At 35.2% G+C, this 23,312-nt stretch overlaps 4 protein-coding genes across 6 annotated transcripts; 2 read left to right on the top strand and 2 right to left on the bottom strand.

Moving 5' to 3' along the window:
* Positions 1-11: 11 nt before the first annotated feature.
* LOC123012447 (ras-related protein Rab-14) lies at positions 12-4,684 on the bottom strand. Its single transcript, XM_044410365.1, has 4 exons — positions 4,558-4,684; positions 4,227-4,337; positions 3,811-4,174; positions 12-976 (listed from the first exon to the last, which is right to left on the bottom strand). Exons 2-4 carry the CDS (start codon positions 4,330-4,332, stop codon positions 799-801), a joined length of 648 nt encoding a protein of 215 aa, XP_044266300.1. The 5' UTR covers positions 4,333-4,337; positions 4,558-4,684; the 3' UTR covers positions 12-798.
* Positions 4,685-5,074: 390 nt separating this feature from the next.
* LOC123012517 (cyclin-Y-like protein 1) lies at positions 5,075-9,678 on the bottom strand. Of its 2 annotated transcripts, XM_044410504.1 has the most exons (3): positions 9,460-9,678; positions 8,687-9,369; positions 5,075-6,022 (listed from the first exon to the last, which is right to left on the bottom strand). In XM_044410504.1, exons 2-3 carry the CDS (start codon positions 9,312-9,314, stop codon positions 5,634-5,636), a joined length of 1,017 nt encoding a protein of 338 aa, XP_044266439.1. In that variant the 5' UTR covers positions 9,315-9,369; positions 9,460-9,678; the 3' UTR covers positions 5,075-5,633. The 2 variants fall into 2 exon arrangements, with proteins under 2 accessions (XP_044266439.1, XP_044266440.1); XM_044410505.1 differs by having other exon boundaries at positions 8,687-9,678.
* LOC123012516 (polycomb protein Asx) lies at positions 8,699-17,125 on the top strand. 2 transcript variants are annotated; one of them, XM_044410502.1, is made up of 5 exons: positions 8,699-9,438; positions 9,964-12,154; positions 12,817-13,603; positions 13,651-13,984; positions 14,957-17,125. In XM_044410502.1, exons 2-5 carry the CDS (start codon positions 10,339-10,341, stop codon positions 15,509-15,511), a joined length of 3,492 nt encoding a protein of 1,163 aa, XP_044266437.1. In that variant the 5' UTR covers positions 8,699-9,438; positions 9,964-10,338; the 3' UTR covers positions 15,512-17,125. The 2 variants fall into 2 exon arrangements, with proteins under 2 accessions (XP_044266437.1, XP_044266438.1); XM_044410503.1 differs by having other exon boundaries at positions 13,651-13,988; positions 14,957-15,081.
* Positions 17,126-17,324: 199 nt separating this feature from the next.
* Positions 17,325-22,102, top strand: LOC123012596 (dnaJ homolog subfamily A member 2-like). The gene is made up of 3 exons (XM_044410619.1): positions 17,325-17,475; positions 17,618-18,160; positions 21,107-22,102. Exons 1-3 carry the CDS (start codon positions 17,371-17,373, stop codon positions 21,713-21,715), a joined length of 1,257 nt encoding a protein of 418 aa, XP_044266554.1. The 5' UTR covers positions 17,325-17,370; the 3' UTR covers positions 21,716-22,102.
* Positions 22,103-23,312: the final 1,210 nt, after the last annotated feature.

Genomic DNA, 23,312 nt, shown 5'->3' with positions numbered 1-23,312 from the left:
TAAAATCAAAGTTGTAGCATAAAAGTATTATTCGGGGACGCAAAATATCGTAACAAATCACATAAAGTGTATTAATAATACATAACATTAAAATAATACAAAAATGCATCAACTTAATCTATATTATTTTCATATATATGATTCAATAATAAATACATCACATACAAAGATACATCATCACTAAAAAATAGTTGCAACAATTTGGAATCCTTTAACCGTTAATTGAGAAGCAAACCGTCGGAAAAAAACTTGACTTAAGCCACAATAACTCGATATTATCCCCCCAAATACAGTATAAAAATTAAAATTATTTGCTATAAAAAGAAAAGACCTATGCTGTTACACACTAGGGAGCGGAATCAAGAACAATTTCATTCGTTCATAAATGTTTGACAACACTGCTTAGAAATACATCTTTGTTTTTTAATCTACATTAACAACACTTCTGTCGTATATTTATTACATAACCGTGCCAGGCTAAGTGACCTAATTCCCACAAGTTTTCGCCTCTTACTCCTATTATTGTTATTTTAAACTGAAACTGTGTTGTAAGTGTAACAAAAAAATACTAAAGCTACATCCATTTGATATAAACGTTCAGTTTCATATTTTTCTTAATGTGCTTTTTGCTTTATTCACTTAAAATAATCTCGATAATTGTTAACCGTATGAATAATAAATTATTTTGGACTAAAGTGTGTGTGAAACCTCACAAAATTATTGTAAAATTAAATTATTCCTAACAAGTTGACAGATTTAAAAAATTTTGAAATCTTGACCCCCGTTAGGGCTAAATAACTAGCAAGCGCAATTATCTTTATTCGCTTGCTGGTCATTGCTGAGATTATTACGACCAGGCTGTGAAGGCTTATGTTGGACACCTGATTCGGCGGCGTTCAAGTCTAAACGACCGTCTTGGATGCTTTGGTAGATTTTCTTGGCGGTCTCGAGGAATGCTTCTTCTACGTTGTCGCCTCTGCAAAAAAAATCACAAAAATTAAAACTACGAAAATTACATTAAAAACGTGATTTCGTAAAACAAAACACAAACAGCCACTTATCACGTCTGTTGTGTTATACCAAACCACTTCCAATCTAAATAAAAACTGTTATCGCATTTAATTATGCCATCTAATATATCAAACTCTAATTACTTTCATACACTTTTTATCACCAAGTAACATCACATCAACATTTTTAACTTATTTAATTAATAAGGCTCGGATTATATGCACGAAAAATTCGTAAAATATATATGCACGTATTTTCACAAAAATATGGATAAAACATAGATATGCAAAATTTTTAACAATAAAAAATCAAAGTTGGGATAAATTTGTATCCTCGAATGCACACGATAAATGAAAGAATAAATAAATTGGTTTGGCGTGAGACAAGCCATTTTAATAACCTTGTAATTAACCCATTCTAAGAAATCACTTTAAACAATTTTGCTAAAATTCATTTGGAGGCAACTACTTATCCGCTTGGAATATTTATTCGTTTTATAGCAGGTGATAGAAACTATGGAACCAAACGTTTTTTGCTTCAAGTATTTATTTCTTGAAAAAACTAATTAATGAATTATAAAGTTCTATAAAAATGCGATGTTTTATCAAAAATAAAATTTTTCGAAATTTTTATTATTTTGTTTTTGAGTTCTACAAAAATATTTATTTTTTTAAATGGCAACCCACCAAAAAAAAAACATTTTTCTCATGAAGGTTATGATTTAAGATTTAAGAGATTACAACTATCTACTTTATATTAAATTATTTTTTTTACATATATCCCAATTTAGACAACAAAAATCGAATAACTCAAAAACAAAACAAAATTTTGTTCTTAAAATAAAATCATATTTTATATTAATTATTATTTTTTTGAAACAAATGATTAAAAAAAAACCGCTTGGTTCAATACAATTTAAAAAGGAAACACTCAGCAGGGTACTAATTTTTACGAATTACCGGTTGTTTTCTCCTTAAAATATTTTGTAATCGTTTCATTTAAACTGTCCAATTTTTAACTTGAACTGAAATTTTTAATCGGAAATTAGTGATTTGAAGAAAATATGCACAAATATGCAATATTTCCTAAAATATGCACCAAGTTGCCAAAATATGCAAAATAGGCATTTTTATTTGGCTTATTTTAATTAAAAATTAGATATGCATAGAAAACTTACAATTTTGATGATGTATCTTTTAATAACAAATATGCATTTTGCATATAATCCGAGCCTTAATAATCACAAACTAATTTTTATGTATTTACGATATCATTTTTTGGTTTCCTCTCTTCAAACAACTTTGTTTTAGTGAGAATCGTGCTTTTTTCATCATGATGTGAAATTTTACTAAAACCAAATTTGATTTTCAAGACAAATGTATATAAATAATTAATTTGAAACATTACATCGGACTGCAATTAACATTTAATAAGCCGTTTACTTTAAAATTTTTAAAACTGGAAACTCAAATAGAATTTTTAAGCAAAATGATCTCTAATTGGAAACCACTTTATATAGTGATGAAAGATTTATTTTTTAAGTATTCGATAATAACTTTTTCAAAGCTACAACTTAAAAAATAACTGAAGGATTTTAAATTTTTAATTGAGTGATTTCTTTGAAAAATGATTTGAAAAATATAAAAGGAAAGTTTTTCCTCTGATGTTACATTAGTAGTCACATTTACTACTCGAACACAGTAAAATTCTATCTCAAAATGAGTCTTAATGAAGATAAAAGAAATTACTTTCAAATGTGTCTAACATGTTATAAAAATAAGATCTTTTTTTTATATTACTTTAATTTATATTGATTATTATTTTTTGGAAATTTAGGTATTTAATGATACTGATGATCTTGTATATGTTTTTTTTACAATTATTTAGTAAAGGTACAAAAATTTTGCCAATAAAAGCCACAAATAACATTGAACAGAATTATAACTTAGTATACAACTTCCTCTTCTAATAGCCTGTAGCAAAAAAACTTGAAAAATTATTTTTCCAACAGAAATAGAGTCAAAGTGCAAAATTTAAACCCTCATAACTTCGAATTTTTTTTTTCCATATTCCTGGTATCTTACTTTATATGGCATTTTTTTCTGGGCCGCGAGTTCTGACGCACCCTGTATACACAAATATGCAATATTTCCAAAAAAAATGCACCAAGTTCCCAAAATATGCAAAATATGCATTTTTTATTTGGCTTATTTTAATAAAAAAACATTAGATATGCATAAACTTACAATTTTGTTTATATACTTCTTAATAACAAATATGCATTTTGCATATAATCCGAGCCTTATTAATTAATATGCATGACAAATTTGCAATATTTCAATCGTGAAATATTTAGTTTTTTTAATTTAGTATTTAATGTTTACTTCTTATCTAGATTCTAGTAAAAAATTATTAACTAATATTTTTTGCTACTTCCTATAACGGAAATTTAAAATTTCTACATTTTAGACCGATTCAATATTACCATCCAAGTCTAAATAATTGCTCCAGTAGCAAATTACTAATTTAATTAAAACACAATTAAAGATAAGGATTCCAAACCTTCTTTTTATCAATGTATTAAATAAAAATCTCCAGTTTTTAAATATGAATATTTTGTTTCACTTTTACAACTTGATGGGAGTGTAAATCCGCAAAACTTCAAAACTTCAAATTCGCTTTTCCCACACAACTCAAAAACAAACAAGAATGAGAAATTGTGAAAAAAATGTTTAAAATTTGAAACTATTTCGTATTATGAAATTTGCGTGGGTGTCATCTGTATGAAAAGCCCCTTACGTCTTAGCGCTGGCTTCAACGAACATCAGGCCATTTTCCTCAGCAAATTTGCTAGCCTCCTCGTAAGTAACATCCCTTTGGCCCTCCAAATCGCACTTATTCCCGATGAGGAAAATAACAGTACTAGGATTGGTCAAGTTCCTTGTGTCCGTAAGCCAGCTACTTAGATGGTTGTAAGTGGACCGACGTGTGATGTCGTAGACCATGAGGGCCCCAGCAGCCCCTCGATAGTACGACCGTGTGACGGCTCGGAACCTTTCCTGCCCCGCCGTGTCCCAAATCTGCAATTTGATTTTCTGGCCGGAGACTTCGATAATGCGAGTGCCGAACTCGACTCCAATTGTGTGGGGGCAATCGGCCATGACTGGAACGAGAACAACGTCAAGAACGAATAAGGGGGCCAGGTGGGGACTTACACTTTTTCTCGGTGAATTGGTGGAGGAGACACGACTTGCCCACCCCCATGTCTCCGATTATTATGTATTTGAAGATGTAGGAGTAATTGTACGGTCCAGCTGACATTTTTGCTGTAAACAAAAACAGTTGTCACATAAAGGAAACTATCAGGAGCGATTTATTGTGAAATAGATTCGACAAAACACAAGATAAAGGAAGTAAACTGGTGAAAATACGGTGTAATTAATGACTAATCTTGTCTGTCTGCATAAATCTGATAATTGGATGAATTTCTTATTGTAACTTTAAACAGATGTGTCATTTAAATCTTGTGTAATTTTCTTAACTTACCTGGTTTATATAAGATTACAAAGAAACTATAACAAATTATTTCCAGAAATTATAAAATTATTTGAAATTACTTGACCCGTCACAACGTCAAAATCACAAAAACGCGGCGGCCATGTTTATGGGCTGACTAAGTTAGTCAAAGCACCATCCTTCTTAACTAATAAAATTGAAAAAGTCAACAAAACAATAGCCAAATTCGCATATTTTTAATAGAATCTCTATTTAGCATTTCAAATAATACACAATTAGTAAACTCCTTAATGTACAAATTTAAATTTTCTTTATAAAGACTCAAAATGAGTACCAGATATCCGCCACAGTTTGACATTTCACGTTCAAAATTGTCAACACTGTATGAATTTTCGCCCATTTGGTAATGAAAATTACCGATTGTTGGATTTTTTTTTTAATGTGAGGTGAGTTGGGTGAACCATCTTTATGTTTTTGAATATTGTTGTTATTTTTTCCAGTGGCGTATCCACATGCGGGGCTTTGGGTAAAAACGCACAATCAGGAATAGTTTTTTTACAGGTATATTTTCACTTTTTCTAGACAAAGCCTGGTATAGTATAAAAATTGAAAATAGGCATCATATTACAGGATTGTCCTTCAACATAATTATCAAAAATCACTTATTTCATATAGTGGACGTGTATTAAAAGCAGGGTTGTGCAATTTTAAATATAATCTCATCTTCATTTATGGATAAACACTCTCCCTGACATACTTTTATTCTGGAATGGAAAGTTTAAATCACTATTTTTTTATATACAAGTTGGCATTTGATTTGGCAGTGCATCACAATCAAATCGCCATCTGTCACGTGACACACTGCAACAGAAACAAAACAATAACATATAACATAAGTATAATAAGTAAATACAGTCAATTAGGCTTTTTTCCATTAAATTACGTAACATAATTGAGTGAGTTGCCGGTAATAAATAAGTCAAACACAAAAGCATCAATATAATAAATATGAATCGGAAATAAAAAGATCTAAGAAAAAAGAATATTAAAAACTTCCACTAGAAATACTTTGGTAGATCTCTTAAAAAATAAAAAATTCTTTTTGATCACGACAAAATGGCGACGCTTCTCCTCGCCGCAGTCCCACCGTTCGTTATATTATCTAAACTGGACCATTTTTTCAGTCCGTTTTTGATCGCTTCCGTTGTATATTTATCTTCCATTACTCTGGACATGGCTTCTAATTTCTGAGCTCTATCTTTACTTAATGGTTCGCTAGGAAACGTCAAATCGTTCGCTTCTGCTAAGGTACGTAGATCGAAGTAGTATTTTGCGTATACGCTTGAAGGGACATTTATGTTAAATTGGAGCAACTCGAGAAACTGACGTTCTAATTCGTTCATGTCCTCTACTGTTATGTCTTTGAGGATTTGGCAGTAGTCTACGTTCCACACGGCTTGGTCATCCCATACTTTGGAAGCTAAGAGGATTGCACCTGCAAAAAAATCCCAATAGTCATCCAGCAAATTACACATAAAAATATTAACATAATATGCAAGTTGTTACATAATTAGATTATCTCCATAACGACCGATATTATAAGCGTTCGTGTCAATGTCAATATTATCCAATGATATCCTATTTTCAAAGGATTGATCAGTGACATTGTTTATTAGTCTCAACTTTGATTTTCTCTCAAATGATTTTAATTTTAATAAAAACACATCAGAAGTAAGATTAATTCCACTAAATGTAGTTGATTCAGAACTTCTCAGAACTTATGACTGTAGGCGGCATTTCCACAAAAAATTAAAACTTGTTTGAAATTATCTCAGAAAATACTGCCTGGCGCCTCAATTGCAAAATTCAGGGTTTTAAGTTATAAAATACTACTCAAGATTAAAGCAAAAATATTTGTTATCAAAATGGAAGCTATTTCTTAATTCAACTCAAGTGTAAGGGATTTCAATGCGGTTACTTTGCACGTGTATGAATTATTAAATAAATAACGCAATCAAACAGAAATCTTTTTTTTTTTTTGAAAACGTGCCTTTTATGGCCTCCCATAAAAAATCTACGTGGTGTCGCATTTAAAAAATAATACATTTTTTCTATGAACAAAATTATTCCCAATTTCATTTTTTAACGTTACATTTTATTGAATGTAAAAAGTTTGGTAAATAAACTTAAGTAGGCCATGACATTGGAGAGTTTGAGTTGTAATGACCTAAATGCCCCCAATCTATGCAAACAAATAAATTATGCTCATCCTGTTAAGTACATTATACAAAATAAATTCAATATAAATATTAATATGTACTCATAATCTAAAATAAAATGCTAATAAATGAATTTTCCTCCCAACGCAAAATAAAGTAACGCTTTATTCCCTCGTTTTTGACTAATAATCTGGTACTTTATTCCCTTGGAAACAAAAAAAAAACGATTTTTACTTTTAAAATTGTGCAATTGAATGAACTGAAAACTTTGACAAACTATTCGACATTTGACAAATTTAACATTTTCTTAAGTTGTTAATAGTTTTGTATGCATCTACATTCTCGATATTAAAATAGTTGTTTATTCTCTTGATATACCGGGTGCGGCATCGGTTACGCCCATTGATAAATCGCGACTTTTAATTAATTAAAACTGGCGATATTTCATATACCTAACTAATTATTGATAGGGTATAATTTGAGAATTTTTCTAATTTTTTTGGATAATAAATGAGTCCGTTTTGTGTGTTTTATGAATACTTTCTGTTAATTTACCTATAAAGTTTTTACACTAAATGAATCTGTACCTGTCAGCGCATCAAACTTTAATATCACAATTTCAAATTTTGACTTGGTTAATCAAATAATCGCTTTTTTTTATTTAAACACAAACCAGACTCCTGATTTATGACAAAATGGTATAATTTGCCAACAAAAGAATCATTTACTGGTAGTCGACCGCTTTAAAGGGTCTTTTTGTTGTAAACCTTGGAATCTTACCCCAATTGCAGTTCCCCATTGTCACCTAAATTTACGATGGCACAAGTAGCAGGTCATAAATAAAAATTATTTTCAAAATTAAGATGGAAAATTGCGTTTAATTCAAAATCTAATTGGCATTTTTTTTCTGATTTTGTAAACAATTGTAGGAAGTGAATCTGCGTAGGTTAGTATAAATATTAAAATTAAACTTTTTGGGAGAAAATTACTTTTTATTTATTTTTTTTGTAAATGAAAAATTACCAAAAAATTACAGAATGTACCTTACTAATGCCCAGGTAAGTTTGAAAAAATTCAACAATTTTATTTAATTAGAAGTGGGGATTTTCTTTCTGGGCGTAACGGTTGCCGCACCCGATATACAGTCAACTTTAGAAAAAAGTGGTCATGTCATTTCAAAAATTAATAAATAATAAATAATTTACATTTTGACAACAAAACTGATTTGATGCTTTATGATGCCAAGTAATTTAAGTGTACTCGTTTTTATATTAATATGCATCGAAGTAGTCGTTGAAAGGGATCATTTTAAGATGGCAACCATGCAAAAATTTAAACAATCCTAACCTTAATCTTCCGTAAAAATAATTTTTTCAAATAAATGTGGACCCCAGGTAGCAAAAAGTAATTAAAATTAACAACGTAATTAACACAGAGTAGCAAACATAAATATTTTTGTCATTATTGATGTGATTAAATTTGTTCTGAATGACATTAATGACACTTTTTGTGTGAATCGGCCTTTAAATTTAAGATGTATTTAGAGTTCTACAACCTACTTGATGCACAGTAATATGAAAAAGAGTATACGTTCATTTACAGAAGAATAATTAATTTTATGTCAAAATGTGACACTGACTACCACTTTTTTTGAATTTGACTGTAAATAACTATTTTTTTTTCATCTGTAATAACTTGTTTGGGTGCGTTAACAGCTTTTCAAAGTCCAGTGTATTTTATGTTTTTAGTGTTGATAACAATGCCGTTGGATGTAAATTGCTTTCAAAAAGCGCAAAATAGAAAAAATCGTATAAAAGTCATTCAAAATTCAAGCAATCGTTTATTACGCAACTCGCCGCTACGCGGCTCGTAACAGTTACTTGACTTGCCTTCTACTAATTAATTAACAAAAACAGAAGAATCTAGCGGTGTATACCTACCTAAGACTATTCTTTTCCAGTTGGAAGGTTGTATATCTAACTCTGCATATGTCAACAGCCGTTCTAAATACACTAGAGTAATAATGGCACACTCAGCAGTCAGTTGAGCAGCATTGAACAAAGTCCTCACAAACTTGTAAATCTGTCGATGTTCCGGATTATGCTTGTCATAATCGTCACTGACCCCATCCCTCGTAAGCGGATGCATCTTCTCATCGAAAATATCAATCTCCCTTTGCGAATCCCTATTTTTGATGTGGTAATAAATCGCCAAGGCCACACACTTGACCGTGTTCTTCAAGTTGGGCTGCGAGACTGTGCTGTCGTCCAGATAGATCGTCGAACAGGAGCTGCTTTTCTTCAGGGGGCGCAAATCGGCGATCTGGTGCTGGCTCTTCCTGCGGATCATGCCATTCTCGATGGCCGTCTTGGAGCGCTCGATGAAGATGGTCTTGGCTGTGGGGTCCTGCGAGGGGTCGGCGTCGCCGTCGTCGGCTTCCCGCTCACTGATATGCTGCAGGTTACTGACACTAACCTCGCCCTCATTCAGCGTGTCTTCGATGGGGATGATGACGCGATGGCTGGTCTGCGGGCTGGAGTACGAGCAGCAGCTGTTCTTGTTGCCCATGGCGGCGCTTTTGGGGGCCCCTTAACGTGCGTCCATCGGGTCGACGCGACGTTATCTGCAAGACGAGTAGTTCATTTTATCACCTTTGTGTCCACACTGATAAGCGGATTTTAGATAAACAGAGGTAAGCGACTCAAACACCCACTAGTGAACGCCTTGTTTTAGCCGGCACTTGCGTCTGCAGCCACCAGATGGGGGCTTACGGCACCGTTACGTCTTTTGTGGATTTGGTTGCAGACAACTACTTTACTATTACATGGTTTTAATTCGATTGTTGTTCTAAGCGGTGAAATAACAGTTGCAAACACATTTTTTCCCGATAAGGAACCGAACTGTCAAACTTTGAAGGATGCTTTTATGGTTGCAGCGGTTGCAGATTCAATCATGTTGAATATGCAACCAGGTTTTATTAATTTTATTAAAGATTTTAATTAATTGTTCCTCACCTAACTTATATTTTTAACAAAAGAAAAACTTATTTTACTCAAAATTTCGATTAGTTGTTGCGTTACCAACCTTACAGCAATATATTTTCCAATGCTCAATTACGAATTGATTACTAAAATAGTACTTAAAAACAAAATAATTCGTTTTAGCATTATTTTACAATGTTTAGGTGTTTTAATTGTAGCTGTTTTACGTGTTATAGATATTTCATAAAATAGAATGGGGAAATTTGAACGTTGGCACTGGTTTGGTTGCAAGTTGCAGACAAGAGTCGCCAACCTGGCGGTTCGAAAATCCTGTTTATATTAGGCCCGGTTATGAAATGGCGGATGGTGTTTTATTGTCAAAGAACGAGTGCTTTTAAACAAAAAGACTAAGATTGTCGCCTCACACCACTTTGTAAATGAATGGCGAATTATTCGGCGATGAGGGAGCGGTCCCGTCGTGACCCGGACGCGTATCGAAATTGACCGTAATATGGGGTGAATTGGAGCCCGAAAAATCGCTCGTCTTTCACACAGAAGTCGCAAAAATCTGCTCAAGTAAACTTTAATGTCCTCAACTGTTAAGTTGCGTGATGGAAATAGACGTTACACCCGAAGCGAGTTCAGAAAAAAGTGACGGTGCTTCGAGTCAAGGCGAGGAAGAAAATGTCGAAAAAGTCGCCGAAAAAACGGCCCCCGAGCCGACCAAGAGCAAGAAAGCTATCAAGCTTGCGTTGCGACAGCAGGCCAAACGCAGGAAAAAGAACACTACGATTGCGTCTGGGAATACGTCTACAGTACCTAGGATAATAGTGAAACCGTTGCCCCCACAGCCTCCCGAGGAGGTGCCCCCGGCTTCTGTCAAAACCCCCACGATGAGGGAAGTCCTAGCGTCGATTCCTGGCTTCACCATGAAACCTAGAAGACGCACCAATAAGAAACTTTCAACTGCAGCTCAATTGGAACAAACCAAAGAGGGCTGCATCGATTTGGAAACTCCAGACTCAATCCTTGTCAACACAAACTTAAGACTATTACTCAACAAAGCGACCTTTGCCTCTCTACCCCTTTTATACCAAAACAAATTAGTGCAATTATTACCAGACGTTGATCGAAATAGTGTAACAAATTCTTCAGATTCCCTTGAACTCAGCAATTCCGGATTAAATAACGAATTTTTTGCGAGGGCGTGTGTTGAATGGCAGGATCGGCTAGCTGAAGGCGAATTTACTCCAGAAAATCAACAAAAATTGAAACTGGAAGCTGACAAAGAGCGCAGTAAACTAGATCCTTGGAAGTTGAAACACTTTGAACCAATTTGGGGAGATAGGAGTCAAACTGAACCTCTCCAAAGTTTCAACACACCTCCAGCAACAGCCCCAGCAAGACCCCCTATAAAAACCACAATAAAATTAAGACCCACCACCACAGTCAGCAGCAATAAATCGAAAGTAGCGCCACCTGTCAAACGACTACGAACCGTAGGAGCGATGACTAGATCCTGCACAAGCCTGAAAGAATCTGAAATAACAAATCAGGAACCGGTAAAGACTCCAATTCCTGATTTGTTACCGATTAAATCGGTCCGAAACCAAGCGCCTAAGGAAGAACCCAAACCAATAATCGAAGATCTCAGCGAAACTCATGCCGAAAAACAAGAAAACTGTATAATAAACATAAGCAAAACTATTCTTCAAACCGACGAAGAGACAATCATTACTTGTAGTAACAATAATAAAAAAGCGGAAAAGCGCCGGAGATCTCACAGTGTTGAATCCATCGAAAAGTCGCCGAAACGCAGATCGCCAAATCTCTTTCCTGACGAAACGAAAGAAACTACAGAGCCCTGTAATATCGACTCGAAAACATCAGACGAAAACTCCGTCGATAGCTCGATCTCCGAAAGCGATACCAAAGACGAGGAAGAGCCCAAAAGCGAGGACTCTTCCTCGACCGCCACCACCGACGAAAAAGTCGACGAGAGTCAAGACGAAGAGCCCAAAACCGACTCGAAGATCGACGAGGATGATGAGGAGAACCCCGCGCAAAACTTGATAGAGGACTCGTTTCCTATTCTTCCCAATTCGCTTATTTTGCAGCAGGAGTCGATTGTTTTGGAGAAGACGTCGTGTTCGGAGCTGTGCGACGCCGCATTGTGTCTGGAGGACTCGGCGGAGAAGCTCGAAGCGAGTGTGGAGGAATCCGATTTGGTGATGGCGCAATTGACCGAAAGCAATTTCGAAAGTGTGAGGAATATCGCAGATGATGATGCGAATGAGGATAGGTTTATCGATGCCGAGAATTATGTGTTAGAATCGGGACAAATTACGGTTCAAGAGGCCGATAAGGAGAAAGAGGCCACTGAGGTCGATATACAGGCGACGCTGTTTGGCAATGATGCAGCCCAAGGTGAGATTTGGTTTCAAATATTTATAGATTTTAAAACACTGTAATGTTACTGGATTTCAAATTTAAATGATTATGTTGATAAATTTCCGTAACATTAAGGGTAGAAGTCACAATGAAAATTTGAATTTAAAAATTATATTTACCATAGCATATAAATATGTATTTATGTACTATTGTGATCAATGGAGTTCTTGTGGTTGGTGTAAGAAATTAAGATTTAGCTTGAGTATGGTAAGCAAAAGTTTATTGTTATTTAACCTTTTTTTAGTTATTATGCAGATGAGCAACAAAATCTAGTGCTTTATTTATCCAGAGTTTTATTTATTTAACGGATCGATTTGTACAATAATTTCCACTTGACTAAATTTTCTGTGTTGTACCGAAAACTTTGATGATAATCGTTCATCTGAAACTGCAATTTGTGGTTTAATGCGTGGGACTAACCAGTCACATTAAACTTTTTAATTAAAAATCCAGTGATACGAGAATTTAAAAAACAAATAGTGGTTGTTATTTTTTTTGTCTCAGTTGGTGGTCTGAAATCCGTCACGATTTATAACTTATCAATTGTGTCGAGTCTGCAAAAGTCAAACACCACGTTCATTATCGCACATTCAACGCCGATTGTTTCCACAATCTAAATCGCCCTTAAATGTTTTCAGCGCCAACAGAAGGCTGCTGTTGGAATTTAGTCGATTCGAGTACCGAGAAGCTTCTAGAAGTGCCTTTGCACGCGTTAGAATCCGTTCCTGCTGGTATCGTAGGCCAAGAGAATCCCACCGAACACGTTGAAGTCATTCCGATGCAAGAAGAACTCGAAGTGAGATTGGAACAAGGAAATTTCCCCGTACCGAATGACTGGCCTTACGATGTCAAAATGGATTCGGAAATGGTAGCTGCTGCTTTGGGAACCACCGCGAGCGATACCAACGCCTCCACAAACAATAAACCGAACCAAAACTACCAGGAATTCACCGGAAATCAAGTCAAACTGGAACTGGAAGTGACTCTAACACCGGAAATTATTAGTAACGATAGTCTTATAACTAGTACAGTGAGTTCGAGTAATGGGACGAATTCGACTGTTACGCCCTCTGTTAGTAAAACAGTAACGACTGTGATTCCACCGACTACTATAGTTTGTTTACCTTCGGTTGTTAGTACTGCGTCGTTGGTGAATCCCCCAGTTAATGAAACGCAGTGTCCTACTTTACCGAGGCCTGGTATGGTACAAAGTTCAAGTGCTTTACCCTATCTGGCTTTGAGTACGAGTCAACCAATCAGGGCCGTACCAGCCCATACTAAATCTAAACCGAAGAATTCACAAACTAGCAGTTCGAATCGAAACAGAGGGAGCAATAAGCCACCTCCGGGAGCTGTTAATTTGGAAAGGAGTTATCAGATATGTCAAGCGGTTATTCAAAATAGCCCCAATAGAGATCAACTTAGGTAAATTGTGGTCAAGTTTGTTACAGAAACTTAAGATTGTTTTTCAGGTGTCAATTGAAGCCACCTCCGTCTCTTCTTGCCGCCGCCGCAACTAGCAACACTGTAAAAAAGAATGAAAACAATAGACAAACTCAGTACAGTTCGGTGACATCGTCTCGTGGTTCAACCAAGACGTTTACGCCCCCATTACCCGCCAGTGGTAACTTTCAAATGGTGCAAAATAATGGTGTCAAAAACGTAGGACAGAAGGCTAGATCTGTTCCCTACCAGCAGCAGAGGCAACCGAGTCCACCAGTGGTGGTGCGCCACGTGTTCACATCAGGACAGGGAATTCCTGTCACCATGGCTGTGCTTCCTCAACCTCCTGCCTTAAGTCCTGAAGTGAGTGAGTAAATACAGGTTGTTCCGTTTTTATTGTTACAAATTTAAACAGATGATAGGATATTCAATTCTAAGACAAAAGTTTCCTATAAACATGTATCGAAAACTTCTTGGTAAGGGAGCTACACCCCCTGGAAAGGGGCTAATATGTTTTTGCTGATATTTCAGAAACCATTTAAGATAATATTACAAAATGTGGTACAGATGATAACCTTTATACACCTAAACGAATTCAATCATCAAATGTCGAAATTTTTAATCAGGGGCGTACGAAACTGGGGGAGTTTAAGGTAAAAAATACCCTATTTATTTTGGCTTTAGTTTCTCGGTACTTTCAGCAACAAAATCTTAAATTAAAGTCTCTTTTGTGTCGATACGACTTATTGTTTTTGAATAAAATTAATTTAAAATTTATGTTACACACCAATACAACATTCAAATAAATCAGAATTTACAGAATAATAAAAGCAGGAAATTCATATTTTTTAATCAACCTCAACTAATTAACATTACATTACAGTAACAATAATAACATTAATTAAATGAATTTGCCTAAATCTAAAGGAGTTGTTCAAAGTGACCACCATTTTGGTCAATGCATAACTAAAGAAACTAAAGCCAAAATAGATAGGGTATTTTTTTACCCTAAACCCCACCAGTTTCGGACGCCCCTGATTAAAAATTTCGACATTTGATTTTTGAATTCGTTTAGGTGTATAAAGGTTATCATCTGTACCAAATTTTATAATTTTATCTTAAATGGTTTCTGAAATATTAGCAAAAACCTATTAGTGTAGCTCCCTTACCAAGCATTTTTCGATACATGTTTATAGGAAACTTTTGTCTTAGAATTGAATATCCTATCACCTGTTTAAATTTGTAACAATAAATATGGAACACCCTGTATAACTCTACTAACACGGGTTTGGGGGTAATTTCGTTTATTTTAATATTAATGGGTTTGTTTAATAGGTGGTTGAAGCCCCGAACCCCATGGGCGCCGTCGGTCAGTACATTCTGGTGCAGCGCGCCGGCGTCGGCGACCACCACAACATCCCGCGATCCTCGAGCGCCCCGCCGTCTCACCAACAACTCCCCACCGCGATCAACACGCAGATTGTGTCGGTGGGGGCGCGCGGGCGTCCCGCTAGCGTCGACGCCGACCATCCCATCCTGCAACAAGGGGGCCCCCAGCCGCCTCAGCCGCCGCAATCGAACGATTTTATCGTTCAGTGTCCGAATCCCGGGACGCAAGCGGTCACCCGCAGACAGAGACTGCCCTCAGGTGTGGTGTACGGCGACGTGAGCGTCGAGAATCCAATGCACAATTACACGATCATCGGGGGGGAGAATGTGATGGTTGACCATCCGGGGGCGGCGATGCAGCCCCAAATGCCGATGCAGAAGCGGATGGACAATTGCGCGTGCAGTTTGAAAGCGATGGTGGTTTGTAAAAAGTGCGGGGCGTTTTGTCATGATGACTGTATCGGGCCGAATAGACTCTGTCGTACGTGTTTTATACGGTAGGTTGGAGGGTGAGAGGTTATTTGTTGGTAACGGTAATGGGGGTGTCAGGCAGGGGAAGTGTAGATAACAGGTCGCTGGTTTGTGATATTTTTTTAAACGAAGGTTTGGTTTTATTTATATTTTAGTTATTGATTTGTAATAACGGCGGTTTTGCCCATTTTTCATTATATGAACATAATAGGGGTCTTAGGAAAAATATTATTAAAAATAATTTTTGAAACGTACTTTTTTTATGTAAAAAAATTTACTCTTAATTTTACCAGATTTCGTATGTCTAGCACGGAAACCATTACATTTTTTTGTTTATTAATTTACATATTCAGGGCTCGATGAAGGAGGTCCTTAAAAACAATCTTTATAATGTCAACTATAATTTTGGAAATATTTGTTATTTCATGACGGAAAACTCAATAACACTGCAACGTCAACGACTTTAATGTCATGATTCTTACAATATTACGATCTGTTATCTACAAGCGGAATTTTTGTGGTGGTAACATTTTTATTTTTTACATTACAGTTGTCTAAAAGTTTATTAGCGTTTTCTACGACGTTGGTAACACTATTCCGTACTAATTTAAGACAGCTGATTTTAACTAAATGGAGAATGATATTATACGATTATTTATAAGTGAGCAGCTTTATTGCAAGATCGTTGCCAACAAATAAAAAGTGAAATTGTACTGTGGTATATTGAAAAAATGTAACAAAGAAGACTTGGTTCATAGTGATTTTTAATATTAGTTTTTAAATTTATATTGTAATTTACAACATAGTGAGGACTATTTTACTTAATGCTTGTACATGTGGAAGAGAATACTCTGATCGTCACCGATTTACATTTTTTTTATTGTGTAAATTATTTTAGTCTGCTACATATCATACACTTCATTTTATATATTATATGTACTTTATTTTTGTTTATTTATTTATTATTGTGCTCGCTCAGACGTTTGTTTTTTGTTTGTTAGAAGTCTTCCAGCGTTTTGATAAAGAAAAAATTGAAAAATAAATTTGTAGCTTGGTGTCCTTTTTCAGTGTACTGTATGATCAAAAAAATTGGCTTTCAGGGCCAGCCGGGATTACACAGTTTCTTTGATCATACGGTATTTTTACTTTGTCACAAACTGAATTGTACTACCTCAGGTATATTCGAGTATACTTTTCGATTTTTGCTAAGGTTTTATAAGCGTTTCTAGTGCAATAAATTGTTTTTGTCGCATCACGCCACTGGAAAAACAAACTGATTTTGTGTGATTTCCCGAATTTGTAGCATAATGCTTTTTAAAATAGTGTTATTGTTAGATTCTAGAGAAATGTGTAAAATGACTTTTTTTCGCATGTGTTATTCCTAATTACTACATGCTGGAACTGAGGAACACACGTTAAATTAGATACTCGTTTCGGTTATAAAATAAAAACGAAATTTAGACCGACAAAAAGAATACACAAAATTTGACCGGTTTTAAATTTTTACAGGAACTCAAACTACTTGTTTTTCCCCAAACCCCACATGTAGTCCATTTTCTTGTACAGTTTTTATAGCATTGCCCTTCATTTTCTCAAACCCTGTAAATAATCTGCGATAATTTGAAATAAAAAATACTTGTTTTATCCAAGTTTCAATTTCCCGCACTTTTTTAGTTACGTGAAGTATGTGTCAAGTTTACAAGATTGATTTCACTACTTTTTAGTGTTTTCAAATTACAGAAGCTTATTATTTAGGTAAAAAACCTTTGACTTTAATTTGCAGTTAAGAGTTTAATTGGTGGTCAAATTTTAATGATTGATTTTTGTGTTAAAAATTATTTTTGGTGACCTTGTGCAGGGTTGGCGGTACTGTTTTTGCCGACTGGCGCATGCGCGCTGTCATCTTTCATTCCTTGTTTAGAAAGATGGCAGACAACAAGTTGTACGAAACCCTAGGGGTGGGCCGAAACGCCTCAGACAGCGAAATTAAAAAGGTAACCTCATAAATTTCGCTTCACAGCGGCTCCTAAAACCCCCCTGCAGCTTTCCCAAAACTCGCTACACCAATCATCAAGGTCGACGTTTCCGTCAAGGCCGATACCAATTTAGCCAAATCATTGTGATTTTTCTGTGCAGAATTACCGGAAATTGGCGAAAGAATTCCACCCGGACAAGAACCCCGAAGCCGGTGACAAGTTCAAGGAGATCTCGTACGCGTACGAGGTGCTGTCTGACCCCAAGAAACGACAGATCTACGACAAGTATGGCCTCAAAGGCATGCAAGAGGGGGCGCAGGACGGCTTCGCTGGCGACAGCTTGTTCTCGCACCTGTTCGGCGGCGGCCTGTTTGGCGGTTTCGGCGGGTTTCCGCACAGAAGACGGCACAAGGGAGAAGATACCGTCCATCCTCTTAAAGTGTCTCTTGAGGACTTGTACAACGGAAAAACGTCCAAATTGCAGTTGAGCAAAAACGTTATTTGCGCCGCGTGCAACGGCAAAGGCGGCAGAAGCGAGAATTTCGAACAGTGCTCCGGGTGCAAGGGTCGGGGGTTCAAAGTGACGTACCACCAGATTGCACCAGGAATGGCACAGCAAGTGCAGTCGGAGTGCTCAGACTGTCACGGGGATGGGGTGATGATCAAGGAGAAGGATAGGTGCACAACGTGCAAAGGCAAAAAGGTAGGTACATTTAATTAAAAATGTAAAAAAAAAAATTGTATGCTGACTTAATATTTCATCATAAGTTTTATTAATCACGCAGAAATAAATTTTTAATGAGTGATAAATAACGACAATACACTTTACTGTTATAAGGCGCAAGCGCATTATTATAAATCAGCTGTTTTTAAAATGAAGTGAGAATCAAATCTCTGTTTATAATTTTTTTGTGCCGATTTATTGTCTTTTGAAATGTGCTTAGTTATGTGTAAAGGCACGTACTTTCTTCATTTCTATAAATATTTTAATCTCTATTTACATGAAGCGGAAATTGATCAGATCTCACGTTTTGACCTTTTTTTTTTTTTCATTTTAAATCATTTAATGTGCTGATAGTCAGATTTGATTCTTGGGGTCAGTAACCTTTAATTTAAAAATTAAACAATGAAAAAAACGTTGCTATTGATATTGATTCCTGTAATAGCGACAATTTTGCTTATTAAAATATAAGGAGAAATTGAGAAAAATTTTGCGTAACATAGGCAGAACTGATGTATTTTTTTTTAATGAAGCACTCTTCGCTTCGCTCGTTGTACGTTAAGCAACTCTAATAATATTGTATTAAACTAGAGAAACTAAATACAGCCCCACCTGCAATTATTATTATTATACTTATCTTATTAAGATACAGGGTGTTTTGTAAATAGACCAAAAAAAAGTCAAGTAAGACAAGATACAGTTGGAGACAAAATACTTTGGTCGTCAATGTCACTTGAGTGACATTAAATTGTAAAGCATGCTTTAGGACTGTTAACCTTATTTTTAGCTACTGTCAATCATAGTTGACAAGTTGTACATATTTTTGATAGAAAGATATAATAGTTGTCATTAATTTGAAATTGTCATTCATTTTAACGTTAAAGCTTGAATTACATTAAAGTGTCAGAAAAGTGACGACCAAAGTATTTTGTCTCCAACTGTACCAAGAACATTAAAAAATGTAAAAAAATTATATCTATAAAAATTTCGAACTCATCGGTAACAATAGACAAAAAAATGTTAAATGTCAAAAATTTTTGACAGATTGAATTTTTTAATAGTTATTTATTCGTGGATAAAAATCCACTCGGTGAAATAATTCGTCCGATTTACACTCAAACGAGTTAAATACAACATTTTATTCTTCGAATTAGACTCAATAAGGCTTAAATTTGCTTTAATAATTAATCTCTTAAAAATAATCTGACGTTTCGTTTTGAGAAATGTCAAACAGTTGTCAAAACTTTCTTACACGGGAGAAAAACCATAAATTTTGACAGTGCAGAATAAACAATTTTATAATGGCCTTGCTATCTTATCTTACTGGTTATTTTTTTGTCGTCCATTTACAAAACGCGCTACTAGAAAAATAATAAATTATTTGGAAGTTAATATTAATTGCAAAAAGTATGATTTACTTATGTAATCGAGAAAAAAATAACATCTTTACGTAAATAACGAAAACACTTCAAACAAATGCTATCAATGGGAAACACTACATTGTCAGGTTTAACTAGAAAAAAACCTTTATTTTATACTCAATGTTAAAGATAAAGTAGTCTTTTATCGTCTAGTGAAATAAAATAATTTTTATCTACTGTATAAACAGTATTTAGTTAAACAGTAAATTAGATGATAAGATATAAATTTTATTCTTCGACACTGTCAAAATTTACGGTTTTTCTCCCGTGTTAGGAAGTTTTGACAACTGTTTGGCATTTCTCAATACGAAACGTAAAATTATTTTTAACAGATTTAAAGCAAGTTTAAGCCTTGTTGCGTCTAATTCGAAGAATAAAATGTTGTATTCAACTCGTTTGAGTGTAAATCGGACGCGTTATTCCACCTCGTGGATGGTAAACCACTTGTTACACTCGTGGTTTAAAAATCCACTCGGTCAAATAAAGCGTCCGATTTACACTCAAACTCGTCGAATAAATAACTATTATCAACTAATTTCAGTAGATAAAGTAGCCTTTTATCGTCTAGTGAAATAAAGTTATTTTTACTGTTTATATTCAAGAATTTCTGGTAGGTGAGTACAAAATAAAACGAAATATTGTACACGACGATAAAAATTGTTTATCTACTCATGAAAAATTCCACTCGTGACTTCGTCACTCGTAAACTTAACCTTTTCACTCGTAGATAAACAATTTCTTTATCGTCTTGTATAATTAATAACTATTAAATAGTTTCCTTTCTTAGTTCTTAGTAAAAAAAAACCTAATAATTTGGCTTTATTACACAATGTTTCCAAGTCTTCAGAATGTGAAAAAGTGTGTTTTTTACAGAACAAACAGCAAAAAAAGAAACAGGGAGCATAATCACCAAAAAAATAAATTAAATTAAATTTTGCAAAAATTTGAAAAACGATGGACAATAAGAAATTTTGGACTCTATCCTTTAATTAAAAAAAAAATTGAGTGATGAAACAAATACTAGGGAGGACTTTGGTTGTAAATTGTTGGAATTTATTCGGAATTGCTTGAAATCATTAAAATTATCTTGTGATTGTTTGGAATTTTTCTGGAATTACTTATCTTTTTTGAAATACGGAAATTAGGTTTAAATTACAAGAATAGATTTGAAGTTCTAGGAATTAATCTGAAAATAATGGAATTTCAAGATATTATTGGAATTACTACGTTTCGGTGCATTTTTTCAGGAACACTGGAATTATTTTTGGAATTTTCGGAGATAATTTCTTTTAAAATTACAACGAATTTCTTAGAACTATTAGAATTAGTTTTGAATTACATAAATTATTTTGTAATTAAGAAAATTGAGTTGGATTTGCTGGAATTTTTTCGGAATTCTTCGGGGTACAATAATTTGTCTTCTTTTGCGTCAAATAGATGCAGGTGGGGCCATATTTGGTTCTTTAGTTAATAATGAATTTTTTATTTAATGGGCTACTCTGCTCAGGTTTGTAACGAGACGAAAATCCTCGAAGTCCACGTCGACAAAGGCATGAAAGACGGCCAGAAGATCTTCTTCCGTGGCGAGGGTGACCAGCAGCCCGACATCGAACCCGGCGACGTCATCATCATCCTTAACGAGAAATCTCACGAAACTTTCCAAAGAAGCGGCGATGACTTACTCATGAATCGCACAATCACACTAACGGAGGCTCTGTGTGGCTTCAGTTTCGTTTTGCGTCAATTGGACGGTCGCGATTTGTTAATCAAACACCCAGCAGGGGACGTGGTCAAGCCCGGTGATTTGAAAGCAGTGATGGGTGAAGGAATGCCCATGTACAAGAACCCCTTCGAGAAGGGGAATCTCTATATCACTTTCGAAATCACATTCCCTGAGAGTAATTTCGCCGACGAGAAGACCCTCAAATCCTTGGAAAGTATTCTGCCGCCGCGACCCACGTTTAAAATGCCCGAAGGCGAAAATGTGGAAGAAGTCGACTTGCATCATTTCGATTCGGCGAATGACAAGGGGGCGCACGGAAGCAGAGGGGAGGCGTATGCGAGTGATGATGAGGAGCACATGCACGGACCGGGGATACAGTGCGCACATCAATAGACCGATTTTTGCACTGTTGCTCTGCAGCTTTCTAAATAAGGATTTATATTTGTAGATCAATTATCCGTTAAAAATCATTTTTGTCATAATTGTATATTTTTTATTTATTGTTTTACCTTTTCTCACCGAATTAGTTGGTTGACAGGAGGCAAGGAGAATCTTCCCTTTTTTGTGACTTAACGAAGCTGTTAGTGAATACTATTAATGCAGATGCCTGTAAGGTTTGGATCAAGATTCCATTTTTGATTTTGAAAAAGTATAATTCATCCGTTAAAAAATTACACACTACAAATACAAGGTACAGACTGTTGAACTTTGTACATGTATTAACGGAACATGTTAATAAAAATGTAACTTCTCTTAATAAAAACCTCGGTTTTAATGTTACCCTTGAAATGAATTATAGAATCCTTTTTGATAAAGTGCAACAAAGTGAGAAAATTGAATCAGAATATGTCGATGAGGAAGTGTTAGGTGTGACCTCTGTGCAATGTGCTGCCTATACACCGCCGTCACTTTTTGCAGTCACAAAGTTTCCCAATCCATCATTGAAGTTTTGCCCCGAAATTCCATCCATTTTGACTCAGCTTTCACCCCCGATGTGTGCGTAGTTGCCTACGAAAGCGCACCGATTACGCCTTTGTTCTTTTCGCAACCTAATTGCACTCAAATGTCACTTCTTGCAGAAATTTTCCTGCCAGCGTTGCTGTTGTTATCATCAGCAAATATTTTCTCGGAGAGCTCTTTCGTGAGGGCAACACTCTAGCTCCGTTTCCTGGAAACTCGAGCGTGATCGATAAAATAGCCGTCGTTCTTCCACTTTGTCACCAGGATTTTTCCTTCCATCGAAGGATAATGACAGAAAGGCTGCGTGGGGGTGGAATTATTTAAGCTTCGATTGCGTGTCTTCGACTGTCTTTGATGGTGTTTGGTGATCTGGCGTGTTGACAGGATCAATACGGCTGGTTTGGGGCAAGGACAATAGCAAGAATGCCGCTTCGGGTTTAATACAATGCTGCTGGAGCGCCGATCTGGCTTCATGTCTCAAAGAATTTTTAATTGTTTTGAAAAGATAAACCTCGTGAGTTATGAAAGGTTATTCCTAAAATTTACCATTTGTAAAGTTACAAATAATAATTCCATGGTTTTTATTTGGGTGCATAAAAACAAGCGAATTTGTAATGTTTTTCGGGTGATTTTCGACGGTTTTAATAATTTTTAAAGAATTTTAGGCTTTCTCTGATTGTTAGGAAAACAGCTACATTTTTTTACATTTCAGCCATGTTTTTAATACCTTGATCCAGAAGTAACACTTTAAGTTCTACTATTATCATATTATCGCATTTTACGTTTCAGCAATATCCTGCTTCTTATCATTGTTGTATTTTCCAGACATACCTTCCATTGTTGGTATGTAAAGAGTCACAATAACAGGTTTGGCTGTTTTGTTGTAATGAGAATGACGTTTGTGCAAATTTCTTGCAACTTGGAATTTTTCGAATGGTGTCAGTCATTCTTGAATTTTACCCAATTATTATCTTTTATCTTTAGTGGAAATTGTTGTTAAACTTTATACATTGACAAAAGTTTCTACTAA

Source organism: Tribolium madens, unplaced genomic scaffold, assembly GCF_015345945.1.
Source record: "Tribolium madens isolate multiple individuals breed KSU strain unplaced genomic scaffold, Tmad_KSU_1.1 Scaffold_96;HRSCAF=242;Tcas5.2_LG5, whole genome shotgun sequence".
In the NCBI taxonomy this organism is placed as follows: Eukaryota; Metazoa; Arthropoda; class Insecta; order Coleoptera; family Tenebrionidae; genus Tribolium; species Tribolium madens.
This window is presented reverse-complemented; position numbering and strand designations above follow the sequence as displayed.

Coding starts and splice junctions, on each gene's coding strand:
- LOC123012447 (XM_044410365.1), bottom strand. CDS start 4,332: ATGTCAGCTGGACCGTACAATTACTCCTACATCTTCAAATACATAATA. Junction 4,175..4,226: donor CCAATTCACCGAGAAAAAGT/GTAAGTCCCCAC, acceptor TTCTCGTTCCAG/TCATGGCCGATTGCCCCCAC. Junction 977..3,810: donor GTTGAAGCCAGCGCTAAGAC/GTAAGGGGCTTT, acceptor TTTTTTTTGCAG/AGGCGACAACGTAGAAGAAG.
- LOC123012517 (XM_044410505.1), bottom strand. CDS start 9,314: ATGGGCAACAAGAACAGCTGCTGCTCGTACTCCAGCCCGCAGACCAGC. Junction 6,023..8,686: donor CTGGAAAAGAATAGTCTTAG/GTAGGTATACAC, acceptor ATTTTTTTGCAG/GTGCAATCCTCTTAGCTTCC.
- LOC123012516 (XM_044410502.1), top strand. CDS start 10,339: ATGGAAATAGACGTTACACCCGAAGCGAGTTCAGAAAAAAGTGACGGT. Junction 13,604..13,650: donor CCCAATAGAGATCAACTTAG/GTAAATTGTGGT, acceptor ATTGTTTTTCAG/GTGTCAATTGAAGCCACCTC. Junction 13,985..14,956: donor CTCCTGCCTTAAGTCCTGAA/GTGAGTGAGTAA, acceptor TTTGTTTAATAG/GTGGTTGAAGCCCCGAACCC.
- LOC123012596 (XM_044410619.1), top strand. CDS start 17,371: ATGCGCGCTGTCATCTTTCATTCCTTGTTTAGAAAGATGGCAGACAAC. Junction 17,476..17,617: donor CAGACAGCGAAATTAAAAAG/GTAACCTCATAA, acceptor TTTTCTGTGCAG/AATTACCGGAAATTGGCGAA. Junction 18,161..21,106: donor CAACGTGCAAAGGCAAAAAG/GTAGGTACATTT, acceptor TACTCTGCTCAG/GTTTGTAACGAGACGAAAAT.